The 18,393-nt window shown below is 41.2% G+C and overlaps 2 protein-coding genes across 3 annotated transcripts in view; both read left to right on the top strand.

Annotated features, from left to right (window-relative positions):
• Positions 1-2,475: 2,475 nt before the first annotated feature.
• On the top strand, positions 2,476-8,117 carry LOC107381807 (guanylyl cyclase-activating protein 2). The gene is made up of 4 exons (XM_015953691.3): positions 2,476-2,735; positions 2,820-2,969; positions 7,287-7,395; positions 7,467-8,117. Exons 1-4 carry the CDS (start codon positions 2,523-2,525, stop codon positions 7,592-7,594), a joined length of 600 nt encoding a protein of 199 aa, XP_015809177.3. The 5' UTR covers positions 2,476-2,522; the 3' UTR covers positions 7,595-8,117.
• Positions 8,118-14,250: 6,133 nt separating this feature from the next.
• The window catches only part of LOC107381812 (C-Jun-amino-terminal kinase-interacting protein 1), a 97,258-nt gene continuing 93,115 nt past the window's right edge, over positions 14,251-18,393 (top strand). The window contains exon 1 of one of the 2 annotated variants that reach the window (XM_054732221.2): positions 14,251-14,445. In XM_054732221.2, the coding sequence (XP_054588196.2) occupies positions 14,369-14,445 (77 nt within the window). In that variant the 5' untranslated portion in view covers positions 14,251-14,368. The remainder of the gene's footprint in view (positions 14,446-18,393) is intronic. The other variant, XM_054732222.2, reaches the window with a different exon arrangement.

Consider the following 18,393-nt stretch of genomic DNA (forward strand, 5'->3'; position numbering starts at 1 on the left):
ACTCACGCTCCTCTGGTAAAGGGACTGAATGACCCTTAACAGAAAGCCACCCACCCCATACTCCTGGAGCGTCCCCCACAGGGTGCTCCTGGGGACATGGTCATAAGCCTTCTCCAAATCCACAAAACACATGTAGATTGGTTGGGCAAACTCCCATGCCCCCTCCATCACCCTTGCAAGGGTATAGAGCTGGTCCACAGTTCCACGGCCAGGAGGAAAACCACATTGCTCCTCCTCAATCTGAGATTCAACTATCGATCTGACCCTCCTCTCCAGTACCTTGGAGTAGACCTTTCCAGGGAAGCTGAGAAGTGTGATCCCCCTATAGTTGGAACACACCCTCAGGTCACCCTTCTTAAAGATGGGGACCACCACCCCGGTCTGCCACTCCACAGGAACTGCCCCCGATGACCACGCAATGTTGCAGAGACTTGTGAACCATGACAGCCCTACAACATCCATAGCCTTGAGATACCAGGACGAATCTCATCTGTCCCCGGGGCTCCGCCGCTGTGTAGTTGTTTGACTACCTCAGCACCTTCTGCCCCCGAGATTGGACAGTCCATCCCCAGCTCTCCTGGCTCTGGTTCCTCCTCGGAATGCGCATAGGTGGGATTGAGGAGCTCCTCAAAGTATTCCTTCCACCGTCTGACTATAGCCTCAGTTGACGTCAGCAGCTCCCCATCCCCACTGTAAACAGTGTGAGCGAGTTGCTGCCTTCCTCTCCTGAGGCGCCGGACAGTTTGCTAGAACCTCTTTGGAGCCGATCGATAGTCTTTCTCCATGGCCTCACCAAAAAGAAAAGCTTGTGTATGCCCAAATGGTGTAATTTCTACATGAAAATGGGATACTAGAGGTTTTTCAGTCTGGGTTTAAGTCTCTCCATAGTACAGAATCAGCCCTGTTGGTGGTTTTGGATGATATCCTGATGGCAAACAATTCTGGGGAGGCAGTGATTTTATTACTTTTGGACCTGGCCACTGCATTTGACACCATAGACCACAATATCCTGATTGGTCGACTGGAGCACTGAGTGGAAATATCAGGCTTAGCACTCCAGTGGATAAAATCTTACCTCTCAGGGAGGAATTTTTTTTTAAGACTGGTGGACTGTTCATCTGATACTGCTGATTTGCAGTGTGGAGTGCCTCAGGGATCCGTCCTGGCCCACCTCCTCTTTTCCCTATATCTGCTGCCACTGGGTGACTTGTTTCGTCGGCACAAGTTTCACCTGTATGCGGATGGTTGTCAAACCTATCCACCAGTAACACGCAATAACTCAAGTTCTTTTAAACCACTCTTGGATGGCTCGGAGGAGGTCAAATTATGGATGACTCAGAATTTTCTGTTCTTCAACCAGAATAAAACTGAGACTATCCCGTTTGACTCGAAAAACACACATTGATGTGCCCAAGGGATTGTGGTCACCAATCTGGGGGTGAAGTTGGATGTAGAGATCAGACTGGACAGCCAGGTCAATATAACAATCAGATCCTGCTACTTCCATCTCAGGAGAATAGCTTGGATTAAGCTGTTTCTTTCACGCAAACATCTGGAAACTGTCATCCACGCCTTCATTACCACCAGACTGGACTACTGTAACTCGCTTTATGCAGGCATCAAGCAGGCCTCCATAGCGAAACTACAGAAGGTCCTAAATGCAGCAGCCATGTTACTGACTGGTACCAGGAGATCTGAACACATCACCCCTGTCTTGACATCCCTACACTGGCTTCCAGTCTCCTTTAAAAATTCATTTAGAGTTCTGGTGTTTGTTTTTAAATGTTTAAATAAGTTGGCGCCACAATATCTATCAGATTTGATCCATCCTTATGTTCCTTCAAGGAATCTTCGGTCAGCTCAGCAAGGACTGCTGGTCGTTCCCAAACACAGACTAAAATCTTGAGGGGGTCGTGCTTTCTCAGTACTGGGGCCGAGGCTCTGGAATGAGCTACCTACATGTGTCAAACAGGCCACCACGCTCGGCAATTTTTAGAGCTGTCTGAAAACACACTTTTATTCTTTGGCTTTAACTCAAGAGGAGTCTCGTTAATGGGGGGCTTTGCACTTTTTGCTCCCCCACCTAGATTGTATCTACATGTTTTTGTTGGTTTTTAAATGGTTTTATATGTTTTTATTTCTTTATGTTCATTTCTGTTGTGCAGCACTTTGTTTGGTCCTTGGGCCATGTGAAGGCACTATATAAATAAAGTTTAGTAGTAGTAGTAGTTTATTGCTGTGAAGTCCTGTAAAGGCAATAGTGCCATTCAGGGCTGCAACTACAAACTTGGACATGGTCAGTATTTAACTGCAAACCACAGTAACCCAAATAGGGGAAGACCTATCCACATAATTCCTCACTAATCCCAAGGCTACAGTAATCACTTGGGTCATGCACAAATGGAATGGATCCAGAAGAGGATTCCAAAGGCTTACACAAGAAAAAAAAGGACACCTTAGAGGAAGGGATGCCCACATTGAATGAGGCTACTCAGTAATGGAGAGGATCACCTAACCATGGGATGTTGGGTTTAGTTATGGGGCAAACACAGCACTCAGAGTGCAGTGAGGGGATTGATGTCAAAGCTCTTCAGGATATGTATAAAAAATTTGTCACAGAGTGTCCAAGTGGAGTTCTGTTTCTGCATGAATTTAAGCGATTCTTTGGGGTGGATGCAACCGGAGAAGCATCGGATTATGCAGAGAACATGTTTCGAGCTTTTGACAAAAATGGGGTGAGAAAATAACTTTTATTACAGTCCATCATACCAAAATGTTTAGTGTTTAAGCCAGCTGTTGTTCTTCAACTTGTGTTTTAGGACAACACGATTGATTTCCTTGAGTTTGTGGCGGCACTTAATCTTGTTTTCCGAGGGGACTTGGAGCATAAGCTGCGATGGTCATTCAAGGTGTACGACAAAGACGGTAATGGCTACGTGGACAGAAGCGAGCTGCGGTCAATAATTGATGTAGGTTTCTTTTTTTTTTATTATTTCAAACTTTCACCTGACTTATTTATGTTAACAACCATGGTATGGAATTTGACGTTCTTCCTTTGTGCCTACATTAACTGTCGATCAGTGAAATACAAAAAAAAAAAAAAAAAAAAAAAAAAAAAGAATGTTGGTATCAGATAAGACTGTAGGACTTCTTCCCTGGCAGAAAATTTCATTTGTCTTGTAAATTATTTGTGAATATTTGGATGCAAACTTGTGCTTTTTAACCAATAATCAGGTTTTAGACGTTATTCACTTTCACCTTGTGGTAATTATAGAGTGAGTATTTTCCATGCCTACATGGTAGAAGCAAGAACAGTTGTAGAGTCAGGCTACAGCAGAGGTCTGCAAACTGCGGCTCTGGAGTCACAAGTGCTTCTTTGATGTTTCTATGATGGTCCTCAATAGCTAGATGAGTGCTAAAACAAACAGGTTTTCAAATGTACAAATTATGAAAGTGTTTTTTAATTGATTAATTGTATTGAATATCCACAATAAGATTACACCAAAAGTATCAGTGACATGTGGTGTCTATTTATGTTTTTTACTAATCTGAGTAGCCATTCTAGATAACTATAGTATGGCCAAGACACATAGAAATATATCAGTCGTGGAGTGGAATCTAGGGCCCTCACAGCTATGGATGTCAGTCAACAGGGCAGTCCATCATATACTGTCAAAGAAGACGTAAATACCTCAAGTACCTCTGCTCTTGACTCAAAAGCCCTTTTTACAAGACACACCGTGCTGGCAAATCACCGTAATATTACTGCAACGATGTGTCTTACAAACGCGCCATGCTGGCATAGTGATAAGTGACTTTGCAGCATTTTTTCTGCCTTGCTTGGTAGTAATATTGCAGTAACTGTCAGTCTCATAACCGGCGATTGTGCCTTGGCGCCACAGAAGGAAGTATCATGATCATGTGGGGAATTATTGCCAAGCTCTGGCCAGCAAATATATTGAAAATGTAAGTTAAAATGGACCATAAGCTTTTGTATATAGAACTAGCTGAGATGTTAAACTGAAGCAATGCCGTGCTCTTGGAACTTCTCTCCATCGGAGCTGGAGGTCAGATCACCAGAGACTGCACTGGGAGTGTGGAGGACAGACACCTTTAGTTGCAGCTTGTTAAAAAAAATGTACTGAGCATGGCTTTGATTGCAATAAAAACAAGTTATATCCGAGATAAATGTAAATCTGCGCCAACACAGAGATCGCCCAATACCCCCTTTAAACCGCCATTGTCTAACATTTTGTAAAAAGTACACATTACTGCTACGGTCGGACCACTTATAAAAGATCTAAGGCTCTGTGATGCCGCCACAACATTGTGGCAAATTGAAGGCATTGTTTTGTAAAAATGCCACCCAGCTCCTGGTGCAATCTACTGTCATCTCCCGCCTCGATTACTGCAATGCCCTTCTAACTGGTCTTCCAGGCTGTACTGTGAGACCTCTTCAAATGGTCCAGAACGCAGCGGCGCGTCTGGTCTTCAATCAGCCAAAAAGAGCACACGTCACCCCTATGTTCATTGAGCTCCACTGGCTACCGCTAGCAGCATGCATCAAATTCAAAATGCTAACACTAGCATACAAAGTCCGAGATGGTACTGCTCCCATCTACCTGAATCCTCTTGCAAAGGCTTACGTCTTGGCCCGACCGCTCCGGTCATCACAGGATCGTCGGCTAGCAGTGCCTACACCACGCTCAGGACAACCCAGACTCTTCTCATGCATCATTCCACAAATGTGGAATGACCTTCCAAGCACTACCAGAACAGGGGCTTCCTTTTCAGTTTTCAAGAAACTCCTGAAGACCCTGCTCTTCAGAGAGCATCTTCTAAACTAGCACCCTCCCTGCACCCATCCCCCCTCTCTCTACTGTCCACTCCTTGTTCCCTACTCTCCATGACTGATGTCAATGTTGTTGTCGTTATTGTTGTTGTTAGCCTCAAGGGCAATATGCCGATTATCACTTGTAAGTCGCTTTGGACAAAAGCGTCTGCTAAATACATAAACATAACATAAACATAAAAACAGCTACAGAAAAGCCCGAGTCTAAATAGTGCAAAGTTTATGCCAAAGCCATTTCAAACAAGCCGTCGCCATCTTTGTTATTTCGCTCATTCATAGTAACATCCCACCCACCAAACTGGTAAGACACAAGACTGACCAGAGCCTGCTGAGGTTTTAATGAAGCATGGCTAGACTAGCCTGCAAAGCAAAATTATTTTGCTTCTGCTAAAGTCTGACTAGAGTTCTTGGCTAGTTTTTTAAAACTTTTCCACAAATATAAACGTCTTGAAGAAAAAAACATCCATACCTTTTTGGCAAAACTTAAGAAGAGAAACAAGATGGCGTTTTTTCAAAAACAGCAGATAGCTGGTTTGGGGTAGATTTGATTTTGATCTCTCTGGGGAAAAGTTAGAATCTTTACTTCAGTCTCAATATCCTGATTCTAATCTTAGATTTCTGACCTTTTTCTTTTAATTCTTGTATTGCTCTCATTTACCTGAGGCAAAAGCAAAATTGTATTTCAGTCCTCTTCCATAGATTTCTGCTAAAAACATTTTTTAAGTGTCTCTCTTCCAAATATTCTATAGCAGGTGCTACTCTAAACAAGTTTTTTTCTGGTTGACTGAAGGAAAAAATGGCTCTCTGGACACCAAGTGCTCCAGACCACTGGGCTAGAGCCTAAATAAGACTCCTCCATCTTAAAAAAACTCAAGCACAATGACTGACCCAGTAGTCTGAGCTAAAACATTGTTCACACCTATCCTGCATTTGTTTATTTTTATTTATTTATTTTTTATTTATTTCAACAAATAAAAAAGAAATGGAATAAAATAATACACCTATTACTTATTCAAGAGAAATAACATTATATGTTATATGCATCAGTTTGCACATATACTAACGTCAACAGTTCAAAAGGGAGTAGGATGAAGTAAGAACTTATAAGATTCCTACCCCTGTATTTTGCAATGATTCACATACCTATTAACAAAGCAAACATGCAACATTATGCAGGTCTTCTTGTATTCAATGTGTCATTTTTAAATATTGCACCTTATTTATCCATCCAACATAAAAACAAAACAAATCTAAATCAGCCCAGCAGCAACAAACAACAATAGATAGAAAATAGATGTTGAAACTCTAGGATTTGCAAAGACTAACAGATTTATGACAAGACAAGACAGCTTTATTTATATAGCCCATTTCCTACACAAAGGACACTCAATGTGAATTTATTTCACACTGCCACTTAACATTCATGGACTCACCCATCATGACTCATGACGGGAAAAGCTGTTGTTGGTTTATAGTCCAGGGAGCACCAGCGAATGTCTTGACTGGTAGAAGCTAACCGTTAGCATTAGCACCTTCACCACACAGCAGAACTCCTTGATAAAACATCAAGGCTGCAAAGCAAATAGAGTCAGTGGTAGAGTAGTGATGCAGTTAGCCAATCAGAGGTGAGACGTCCAAATATCAGGAAATAAGACTGATTTGGCTCACTTCTAGTTCCTGAAACAGGCACACCCCCAGAGTACGACTTACAAGGATTTAATTCCTACTGGAGACTGACGAGTGAACGACACCTTTAATAAGCGTTTAATTAAAATACAGGAAAATTGTGTTGGGTTGTTTTTAGATGTTAAATTTCTGTTTTTAGATCGAAGTGTTTTTGGGTAGAAGTTAGTTTGACTTCTCTGTAGGAACTCCTCCAAATCCAAATCATTTGATTGATGTCAGGTAAGCCTCAGACTACCTGGAGGTTCCATACCACTCCGCTTAAGACCTCTTTAAGACAACAAAGGTAAAATCAAACTATAGGAAAGTTTATTTTTTTTAGAAATCAACATTGCCTTGGAAACAATGCCACTTTAACAAATAAATAATAATTTGTAATAATAATAATAATAATAATAATAATAATAATGTCTATACAAAAATAAATAAATAATATTGATTGTAAATACATGAAAAAAGCTACTTTAAAGAAAAACAAGAATCCTGAAATCTGGAGAAACCATATTTTGAGGCAGAAATAAGATAAACTAAATATGCAGTTAATATAAATGTGCTGTTTACACACTCAGCAGTGTCTAAAGACTGAGTGAGAATATCTGCTTTATCACATCAAATGTATCTAAAATCAGGGCAGTTACTGGCTAGACCAGTGCATCACCTACCCAGCTGCAGAACAAGTTGACCCAGTAACATTTAAAGTTGTTATACATTGTTGTTGTTGTTGTTATAAGATCTTCTTCCTCTTTTTCAGAGTATCCACAGAATTAAGAAAGGATCAAAAACAGAGATGACTAATTCAAATCCCACAGTGGATGAAGTTGTGGATCGGATATTAGAGGCCGTTGATGTGGATAGAGATGGTAAGCATGGAGTGAAGTAAAAAATCCCTGTATAGTGGATATTCATCCTGTGGGATATTTATTTTATACAGGTGCAGTCAGCATAGAAGAGTTCATCAAAGGAGCCCAGGAGGACCCATGGGTCCTCAGCATGTTGAGGTTGGACATGAACCCTACTGGATGGTTTCTGGAGCAGAGGAGGAAGAGTGCACACTTTTGAGTGTCCAATCACATTGGACTTTCCTGTGATGGCAAAAAAAAAAAAAAGATTGCTTGAACCCAAATGTCTTTTCATATTTCTGTAACACCTCTTATCCTCCATACTTTCCCAGATTGCGCAAGTGTGAGATTTGTTTCTGTGTAACCTTTGTTGGACTTTTGCTGCTGTAAAAAATGTGTTTCCACATTAATTATAATAATTAATCAAGACTTTAATCACTGTTTATTACACAATATTCTGCTTTACCAGTTACAAGCTAATGGTTCTGTGTGTAAATGCCATCATAGATCAGAATTTCTACTATAACTCAATGGTGCATGTATCCATCACTCGCTAATGCAACTTAACAGCCTTCTTGTTATAAAGTGTCAATCTGTAATGAACAATGATGTTTTTATGGTTGTTGTGGTTTTATACTAACATTGTTTGTTTTTTTTTCCTTTTCTTTATTAAGACCCAGCGGTTTAACAAGGATTCTTTGGCCATTATTATGCTGACTCAATTAAAATCTAATTAATGATTACTTTCCTGTTGTCAAAGACTGGTTAGAATGATGATTGTTGCAACTGTTGCATGCAAGGTCTCTTGAAGAAGAATGTGTTAAATACATAAGGATTTAAAGGGGTTGGATTTGGGGGTTAAACCACCAAAATGCTTCTGAGCACAGCCGTGTCTGCACCTCACTGCTCCTGTCATGATGGGTCAAATGCAGAGGACAAATTTCAGCAGACACCCGTGTGTGACAACTGATGGGACTTTAATATCTCACAGCCCTAACCCTTCTTTTACATGGCTAACAACTACTCTCAACTCTGATATTGCATATCAAGCTCAGATGGAAAAAAGGTTTAAATTATTGTCTGTATTGGGTTCTTGCATCTTAAATGAACATCATCAGATTTTATTTATGTCAATCATATCAATGTCTGCATGGGTTTATTAGACTCAGATTATATGTGAAGCAGCTAGCCATGGTTAGCCATCTTAACCATTTAAATAATGCATTTTGTGTAGACCATTCTTTGCTTTTCAGTAGGTTTGAATTCAAAGGTTCTTTCTTAAAAAAAACAAATCTAAACATATTCAAAAGGAATGTGTAATCCCTGCCTTTGAGCTCCACAACCATGATATTCTCTGCTCCAACATTTCAGAACCGATGACTGAATTACCAGTTCAGCATGTCCTCAAGTTCAGCAGAACCCTTTTAATAGCTCATCCATTCAAATAAAATCTGCAGGACACTGGCCTCAAGGACTAGGATTGGATAGAAACGTTCCCACATTACTCCTGTCCTGGAGTCACTCCACTGGCTTCCTGTAAATTTTAGAGTTCATTTTAAAATGATATCTTTAACTTTTAAAGACTTGCAGGGTCAAGCACCTTCATACATAACTGATTTGGTGCAAATCTATACTCCCAAACATTGCCTGAGATCAGAAGCTCAGATGCTCCTGGTGGTCCCCAAAACCCACCTAAAGACCCACTCCTTTAAGGCTATGGCTGTCCGGCTGTGGAACGATCTTCATCTCGCTCTACGTTGTGTTGATTCCTTTTACGTGTTTTAAAATCTCTTTAAAACTTGGATTTTTTAGTTTATTTTACTTAATTTTATTGCTTGTCTTATTCTCATGTTGGTTTTTGTTAATGTATTTTATTCTGTTTTAATGTGAAGCACCTCGGAATTTTTATCTGTGAAAGGTGCTGTAGAAATAAAGGTTACTTACTTACTATAAAACCTCCACATCTTCTAAGGTGTTGGTCCTCGGTTGCTCCTTACTTCTATTGGTCTGTAGTTCAGCTGACTGCAAAATAATTTGTCCATCAGCTGATTGGTCACATTAGATGTTTGGCCTGCCTGACATTTGCGTTACATGTTTAGATAAACGTTTCTGATCCCGACAAATATAATTTAACCGTTATTTTTAAAATACTACTTCATTAAGCAATTACACAAAGTGCATTAGTGAAAAGGTCAGTCCAGGTGCAGGAAGGGATGTTAGTCCTGTGGATCACGTCTTTAAACTTAGCTAGCTAAAATCCTTGGCTGAGAATAAGCTGCTTTGTTGGGGTCAAACATGGCATGCATCAGTTATCTCAGGTGACTCACGTCTGGATCCATTAGCTGCTGAGGACACCATCAACATAGGCGGTGAGGTCAAACTCTGGAGTTAAACAGGCTGCGCACGTCTTCAGGATTTTACTCTATGCTTTGAGTCACTAACATGGGATTAACACAAATAGAAATCACTGAGATGGGGAAAACAAGAACTGGAGAAAAACTGTATCTGTGGCTGAAAATGATTCATCGTGCACCATGATAGGCACAAAGCTGCTCTGGAAAAAAGGTTTTTAGTCATACACTGGGTGGACATGAAGAGGACTCTGCAAGCTAACCAGACTAAGGAGAAGGGTTAGCGTTGCAGAATCTGACGTTTCTATGAGATTTATGTATAATGCTGACTAAAGCTCGCTGCCATGCTACAGAAAAGCATTAAAACCGAGGTGGGGATGTAGCGGCAGCGCATTTTCATAATTCACAAAAAATTACATTTGATACTCAGTATGTAGCCTCCGTAATTCCTTCTCCACACACCTGAAAATTACGCCATTGTCACTACAATTTACACACTTATGACTTAAATCATTTTTTTTTACAAATAAATACATTAAATGTTCAAATTAGCAGTTATCACTCCCATAGGCATGGTTCAAACCGGCCCCCTTGCACCTGCTGGCATCTCAATTCTGATCATTATTCTCTGATCACTATTCTCTGATCACTAGTCTGATAAACAAGAAGCTACTTTTAGGCATCATAATTTTAAATTTATAAGTTAATTCATGGAGTTTAGTGAAAAAGGTGTAAATGTGTTAGTGTTTATCATGAAGCATTTTCTTAAATCATTTCTACACAATCACTTTCCATTATCTGCAAGAAAGACAGAGAAGTACTGTTAATACATAAAAAAAAGACAGTTAAATCATTGAATCCGGTGTGTTGGAGCAGCAAAACAGCTCAAATTTGCATGCTGATAGTCATCAAGGACTGATTTGATGATGCCTGAACTAAAACAATTCCAGGTCTGGAGGACCAGTATCCAGCTCATTTTAGTTTTAACTCTGCTTCAACACACCTGATTTCAATCAGCAGGTATACACAGACTCCTGTAGAGCCTGATGAGCTGACGCACAGGTGATTCAACCACTGAATCAAGTGTGTTTGAGCAGATAAACCATTAAAGCGTGCTGGATACTGGCCCTCCAAGACTGGAATTGAATACCCCAGCTAAAATATAAGCTCCATCTTTGAAACATTTCATTTAGTTATTTCACCATGATGACTTTGAAAGTCAATATAATTTTAAAGTGTGAAGAACTGACACACAACAGAACTGAATGAAGTGGTGGGAAGGTGATGCTACCCATACAAACACCTTCTTTCATGTGTTTAAAAATTACAAAGCAAATGTTAAACCCTATTAGTGAAAAAGAACATGATTGAAGAATAGGCAAGTTTAGTTGTTACCTTGAAAGAAATCACTGAAGAATGTGTAAAATGCAAATATCTCATTAAGATTATTAATTTGTGTGTTAAACCTTGAGCTTTGTTTATTCTTTTATCTTTTGTATAATTTTTTTTATTTTTTTACATTGTTCATGTTTATGATGACTCTAATTGTGATATTATTTTTTGATTTTTATATTCTATTCTATTATATTCTATTGCATGGGAGTTCGCCCATGCAGCCAATCCACATGTGTTTGTGGATTTGGAGAAGGGCTTCGACTGCGTCCCTCAGCGGGCCCTGGGGGGGGGGGGGGGGGGGGGGTACTTCGGGAGTATGGGGCACCAGCCCCTAATGGGCTGTTAGGTCCCTGTATGACCGGTGTCAGAGCTTGGTCTGCATTGCCGGCAGTAAGAGTTGGACTCCGCCAAGGCTGCCCTTTGTCACCGATTCTGTTCATAACTTCTATGGACATGATTTCAAGGTGCATCTAAGATGTTGAGGGAATCCATTTTGGTGGCCTGTGGATTGGGTCTCTGCTTTTTGTAGATGATGTGGTCCTGTTGGCTTCATCAGAACGTAACCTCCGGCTTTTGCTGGATCTGTTCGCAGCTGAGTGTGAAGCAGCTGGGATGAGACTCAGCTCCTCTAAATCTGAGACCATGATCTTGATTCAGAAAAGGGTAGAATGCCTTCTCCAGGTCAGGGATGAGGTCCTTCCCCGAGTGTAGTTTAACTATCTTGGGGTCTTGTTCACGAGTGAGGGAAAGCTGGAGCATGAGATCAATAGGCGTATTGGTGCTGCGTCTGCAGTGATGTGAGCATTGTACTGATCTGTTTTGGTGAAGAGAGAGCCGGGCCGGAAGGCAAAGCTCACGATTTACCGGTCGATTTACGTTCCTACCATCACCTATGGTCATGAACTTTGGGTAGTGACCAAAAGAACGAGATCGTGGATGCAAGCGGCCAAATTTAGTTTTCTCCCCAGGGTGTCTGGGCTCTCTCTTAGAGACGGGGTGAGACGCTGGGACATCTGGGAGGGGCTTGGAGTAGATCCGCTGCTCCTCCGCATAGAGAGGAGCCAGTTGAGGTGGCTCGGTCATCTGATTAGGATGCCTCCTAGACGCCTTCCCAGTGAGGTTTTCCGGTGACGTCATACTGAGAGGAGACCTAAAGAGAGACCCAGGAAATGCTGGAGGGACTATATCTCAGGATCCATTTTAAGGTACTTCTAATGGTTTTTAAGTGTCTTAACGGTCTTGGGCCTTCTTATCTCTCAGAACTGTTTTTACCATATGAACCCTCACGGCCTCTGCTCTCCTCTGGCAGGCGTCTCCTGGTCATCCCTAAAGTCAGGACACACATTCACGGCGAGGCGTCCTTCCAGTGTTATGGTCCTCGCCTCTGGAACGAGCTGCCAGAGGACCTCAGGGCCGCAGAGAACGTTCATGTTTTTAAGTCAAGACTCAAGACCCATCTTTTTAGGTTGACTTTTATGTAAACATTTACTACAGTTTTATTCCTCGTTTTACATGATTATATTTTATTGCTTGCTTTGCATGTTTTATATGATTATATTTTAGCACAGTTTTATTATTTAATATTATTATTTTACTGTCTATATGATTTTATTTATTACTTATTTTCTAACTTTTGTCATTTATATTAGCTCTTTTATTATATTTTTACTCATTTTAATCCAGTGTTTCCTCTGTAGGGGCCCTCTGCCCCGGGAGTGGTGGTCAACTGTAGCTTCCTGGGCGCTCTATAGGTGGGGGTCTATGCTCCCCCTCCACTGAGCACCCTGACTTAGTGTGGAAGACCTGATTCTGCCGGGGCAGACGGCTCCTCTGATGGCGTTTCCTTACCTCACGTTACTTGGCTCATCTGGACTCAGCCAAATATAATTTTTACTTGTGTGTGCGCGTGTGTGTGTGTGTGTGTGTGTGTGTGTGCACGCACGCGTGTGTGTGTGTGTGTGTGTGTGTGTGTGTGTGTGTGCTTGCATATGTCTATTCATGTTTTTAACCTGTTATGGGAATCTGGGGTCATTTTGTAAAGCACTTTGATTAGCACTTTGTTTTAAAAGCGCTTTATAAATAAATCTGATTGACTGATTGATGTCTCTCGGCTGGCCAGGGAACACCTTTAGATTCCCCTAGAAGAGCTGGCCTAAGGGGCTGGGGAGAGGGAAGTCTGGACCTCTTGACTTCAACTGTTGCCCCTGCGACCCAACTCAAGATAAGCGGAAGAGAACTGATGAATGAACTTTTATATTACAGCTTTATCTAGATACATTTTTCTTGTGTACCATGTTCCATGCAGTATTTACCTATGTAGTGCAGCGTTTTGTGAGGCCCTTATCTTTAAAAGATGCTCTATAAATACATTTTACTTACTTACTTTCTGAGTTCTGTCTCTGCTCTGATGCTCTACCCACACCAAGATTGCTATTTTCTGCACAATGTTGACCCCTGCTGGTCGTTACAGAAGAAACATGACCGTGCCCAGGGCAAATTCGTTTAATTCCCAGTTCTTTGCTTCTGGAGATTAACACACGGTCACTTTAGCTGCTACACCAACAATAAAAACCGGGTTTTCTTTCCACATTTCAGAAACTTGGGGCAACACCATTTATAACATTTTGTGGTAATATTAATGTGATAAAACAGTGTTTTAGAGAGAGAGAGAGAGAGAGAGAGAGAGAGAGAGAGAGACTAAGAAAAATATTTTTTTTCGAAATTAATTAGAACATTCCTCGTTCTTGCATTCAGTTACATTACCCATGTTACCCACTTTTAGTTTGTATCGTTTTGTAGTATTTTGTATACGATTGGATTTCAGTCTTTATTGTGGACCATAATCAAACTGGGTGGCACTAAATTGTGTTTGGCATAAAAGTAAAAAGAAACACGTGATATAAAAAAAGGGTAGATATAAATATATGTAAACATCCAAATCTTAACTGATGCAGTTCATGTACCTACTGTTTAGTTCAGCTCCTATAATAAATACAGGTTGCACCCACTGAGTCGGTGTCTTGATGTTTCGCGGAACACTGAAAAGCAAAACAACATAACAGAAATCATCTTTATTCGCGCAGAAAATAAAAAGCAAAAAGAAGCAAGTTACAAGTGGCCATTTTTCCCACAGTCTACGAAGGCACCACCGTATCGCAGCATCACCGCACCTCAGGTGTCTGAGCCGGGCGGCGGCAGCGCACATCGGCGTGTTGGGAGGTGGGGGAGATGAGTAGCGAGGTGGCGGCATGGCGGACAGAGACAAGCGGAAAGCCACCCCACCCTCTGGCCGCAGCCTCAGGGTCAACTCCCCGGCCGGCTTCAGGTAAGTGTTGCGGCGGAGGGAGCCCACAGAGCTGGGCTACGTGTATCTGCATGCGGGTACCGGAGCTCTAGGAGCCACCACGGCTTTGCTGCTGATGCTGGCGTTTCGAGCAACTTCCGCAACGTTTCTATCTAAGCTCACAGGAAATGTCATTTCGTTTTTGGGCGTGTCTGCTCCCACTGGATGGAGCCGACGCGATGTATTTGCTGCACCTAAGGGGAGCATATGTCGCAATACCTCTTCCCCTCCAGTCGGCTCTACCCTTAAACCTGTGCAGACTTGTAATCAGAAGCTTCACCAGTTTTGGAAGAAATACTGACAAAATCACAGACTTTCTTTTTCCTTTCTTTTTTTTTTAAACAATTGCAATGCAGTACAAAAACGAGCCTTTCAAGTTACTGAAAGAGAAAGCTCTGTGCAGATGCTTGGATCCACATGATTTCACTGGATATACTGGTGCTGCTTCCATAAACTCAGACACATGCTCAGATCAGTGATGACCAATGAGAAGCTGTGCTTATTTAATGTCACTATTGAAGGGAAGAACGCTTAGATCAATATTCCTCAGGGAGATCACACACACACACACACACACACACACACACACAAACACACACACACACACACACACACACACACACACACACACACACACACACACATGTAGCAGATGTGTTTCCACTGACATAGCAAACACATCTGCTGCAAGTTTGAGCCAGAATACAGCCAGAGCCACTGTAGCCAGAAATATGTCACAAACTATGGAAAATTAACTGATGTCTTTAGCTTTCTGATGTGACATAAAACATGAAGAACCTGCATCAAGCAAGTTTTGTGATACAGGCTGGTCATTTAAAATTACTGAGTTGTTATGCTGGTGTAAGGTAACCTGTCATAAGCTGTAACATTACTCCACATTCTCCAATTAGCATAAATCAATGCTCCATAATAACAGTAGTTCAGTTAAGGCAGATTATTTAAAAACACCCCAACCATACCATAATTATCATAACAGCCATTATGTTAACTTTTAACGTTTAATGATGCCTGAGTTACCGGGTGTTTCAGTGAGAAAAGAGGACAGATAACCGGCTCAGAGTTGGCTTGATCCGAGAACAGCCACATGCCTGCATGGTTGTTTCCATCACATTCCCACCTTCACACTTATGATTGAATCATAAATAAGTTTGGGAACCACTGCCTAAGAGCATTCCTTCATATGACTTGCCACCTTATGGCAGTTTTAAATTAACATTGGTTTAAGAAAAATTTAGTTATCTGTTTTGTCAAATTACAAACTCAGTCAGTTTAACAAGTTCTCATGTCAGTCAGCAGCATTTATTATGTTGCTGTGAATTACTGGCAGCTACTGACACACCAACACTGGAGAATTGCAGGTGTTCTGGATTCATTAGCTGATTAGAGTGTGACACTTTGAGTCTAGAATATTGAACCTTTTCACAATATTCTAGTTGTCTGAGATTTTGAATGTGGGGTTTTCAAAAGCTGTAAGCTATAATCATCACCCTGGTTTTAGATCTTTTATGGCCGCTCCTCTTCTGAGAAGGATATCGACATCTTCTGGGCTCAGAAGCAGCTGTTTGACTTGCAGATTCTGCCATTTTTCACAGTACCCTCCTCGCTGTGCTCAGTGGCGTGTCCAGATCTTTTAAAATGGGGTGGCCAAGGTGAGGCACAACTTTGTGCATGGGTGGCACCAATGGTTATGCTTTTTTTTTTTGTTTTACCCCCAAGCCTTTTGTGGACAATGAAAAGCCGATTTAAAGGTAAATTAGTGTGGTGGCACCTGGGGTGGCCAATCAGGTTCCAGGGGTGGCATGTGCTACCCGAGGCCACTCCCTGGACACGCCCCTGGCTGTGCTGAGCAGATTATTTGTCAACCTGCAATGGTGCCCTCTATTGGCTGGTAAATGCAAACATAAACCCAGCATCATACCCATCAAAAAAATTTACTTACTTTTTAAAGTAAAATATAGCTTTTAAAGGAAATGCTGTACCTTCATTCTGCACACCTCTAAATGCACCTTGGAGCTTTTAGTATTTCTTTAAATATATATATTTTTATTAAATTGTTCCATATTCAACCTTTAAGGAGATTTTCCATCCATCCATCCATTTTCTGAACCCGCTTTATCCATGCAGGGTCGCGGGGGGGTTGCTGGTGCTTATCTCCAGCGGTCAACGGGCAAGTAGGCGGGGTACACCCTGGACAAAGAGCCAGTCCATCGCAGGGCAACACAGAGACACACAGGACAATCACACACACATTCACACCTAAGGACAATTTAGACAGACCAACCTACCTAACAGTCATGTTTTTGGACTGTGGGAGGAAGCTGGAGTACCCAGAGAGAACCCACGCATGCACAGGGAGAACATGCAAACTCCATGCAGAAAGATCCCAGGCCGGGAAGCGAACCCAGGACCTTCTTGCTACAAGGCAACAGCTCTAACCACTGCACCACTGTGCAGCCCTAAGGAAATTTTATCAAAGTAAAAAAAATTGCGAAACTTCAAAAGATCTTTATAAGGATGAAGTGCTGGAATCGTGATCTAAATCATCTGTTAGAAATGAGAAAATGAGCAGGAGGGAGGAGAGGGCCCGGTCAGGGAGGGTGAGATACCATATGTGCGGCTTTTCTCAAGCCCTGTCCCGGTGCTCGCACTTCCACCCTTGCACCCTTTAATTGTGCATTCCAACCATTAGTGAAAGTGTATAGGGTGTCTTGATTCTCAAGCGTGGACTTTGGCTCTGTCCCTTTTGCACACTTGATCCACACTTTACCTAAGCTTGCATCAGTGCTGGCTTTGGACTGAGTCAGATTTTTGGTAGCATAATACAATTTTTTTATTAATATTTTTTTCGTTTTGCTTTTATAATTAATACTACAATTACCTAAAATGTTCCCCTTGCAAAATTCTCATTTACACCAAGGATCTGCAGATATGCCGCGGTATGGAGCAGAACCGCTGCAGCTGCTACCTAGAGCCTGCTGTTGTTGCTACTGAGGGTTAGAGACTCGAGTCTGCTCCACACATCGCAGCAGGACTACGGCAAGCCATTGTAGCACGTAGCTCTCAAACGCTTCTATATTTGAATACAATTCATACTGGATTATGTCGCCAACCCGTACATAATAAAATATATACGCCACCATTACATTGTTACTAGTAGAAATTAAATGTTATAATTTCCAGTCGCTTACTACTGAACATGTTAGTGAAATTATTCAATTCTACTGATCATATGCAAATATATTTAGATATGTTTAGACTAGGATTAGTAATATTAAAAATGTTAAATATTAATATTTAAATCTTTATATAAAATAATTATAAAATAAAATATTTATTAAGTATAAATATCAGCTGGGAAAGAGGGAACTAAACAAAACCAATCTAATACATATTGTTGATCCTTTTATCAATGTTTTGTTTTATTTTCATAATTTTAGCAGCAGACCACAGTCTCGTTTCACTTGAAAATCATCAAATAGAATATGAGACCAATTGATGGACAGTTCGATAGAATACTCGAATACTAAAATATTCTATAGCTGCAGCCCAAGATACGTTTGAGGCAGAGAGACAAGAAGGACCCAAGATGTTCCCAAGATTCAGTTTTTAGATTCAATTACTTTTATTTTTATTGGAGAGCTGAGGTCCTGGGTTCAACACTGCTGGAGTCTTGCTTTGGGGCGTTTGCATGTTCTTCTCCTTTCTACCCATAGATCAATTATTAAAGCTTTTATAATAAATCTGCAAACAAGCTAGGTTTTAACGTAAACATGTAATGGAACACTCAGCCCACCCCTCGGGTATCTTTCCTGAGATGCTCCTGCCGAGATCGGAAACCCACATTGTCAGAGGAAGCAAGGTAGCGCTAAAGACCAGTCACCATTTTCTAGGTCGAAACATGATTTGTTG

This window comes from Nothobranchius furzeri, chromosome 9 (assembly GCF_043380555.1).
Source record: "Nothobranchius furzeri strain GRZ-AD chromosome 9, NfurGRZ-RIMD1, whole genome shotgun sequence".
NCBI lineage: Eukaryota > Metazoa > Chordata > Actinopteri > Cyprinodontiformes > Nothobranchiidae > Nothobranchius > Nothobranchius furzeri.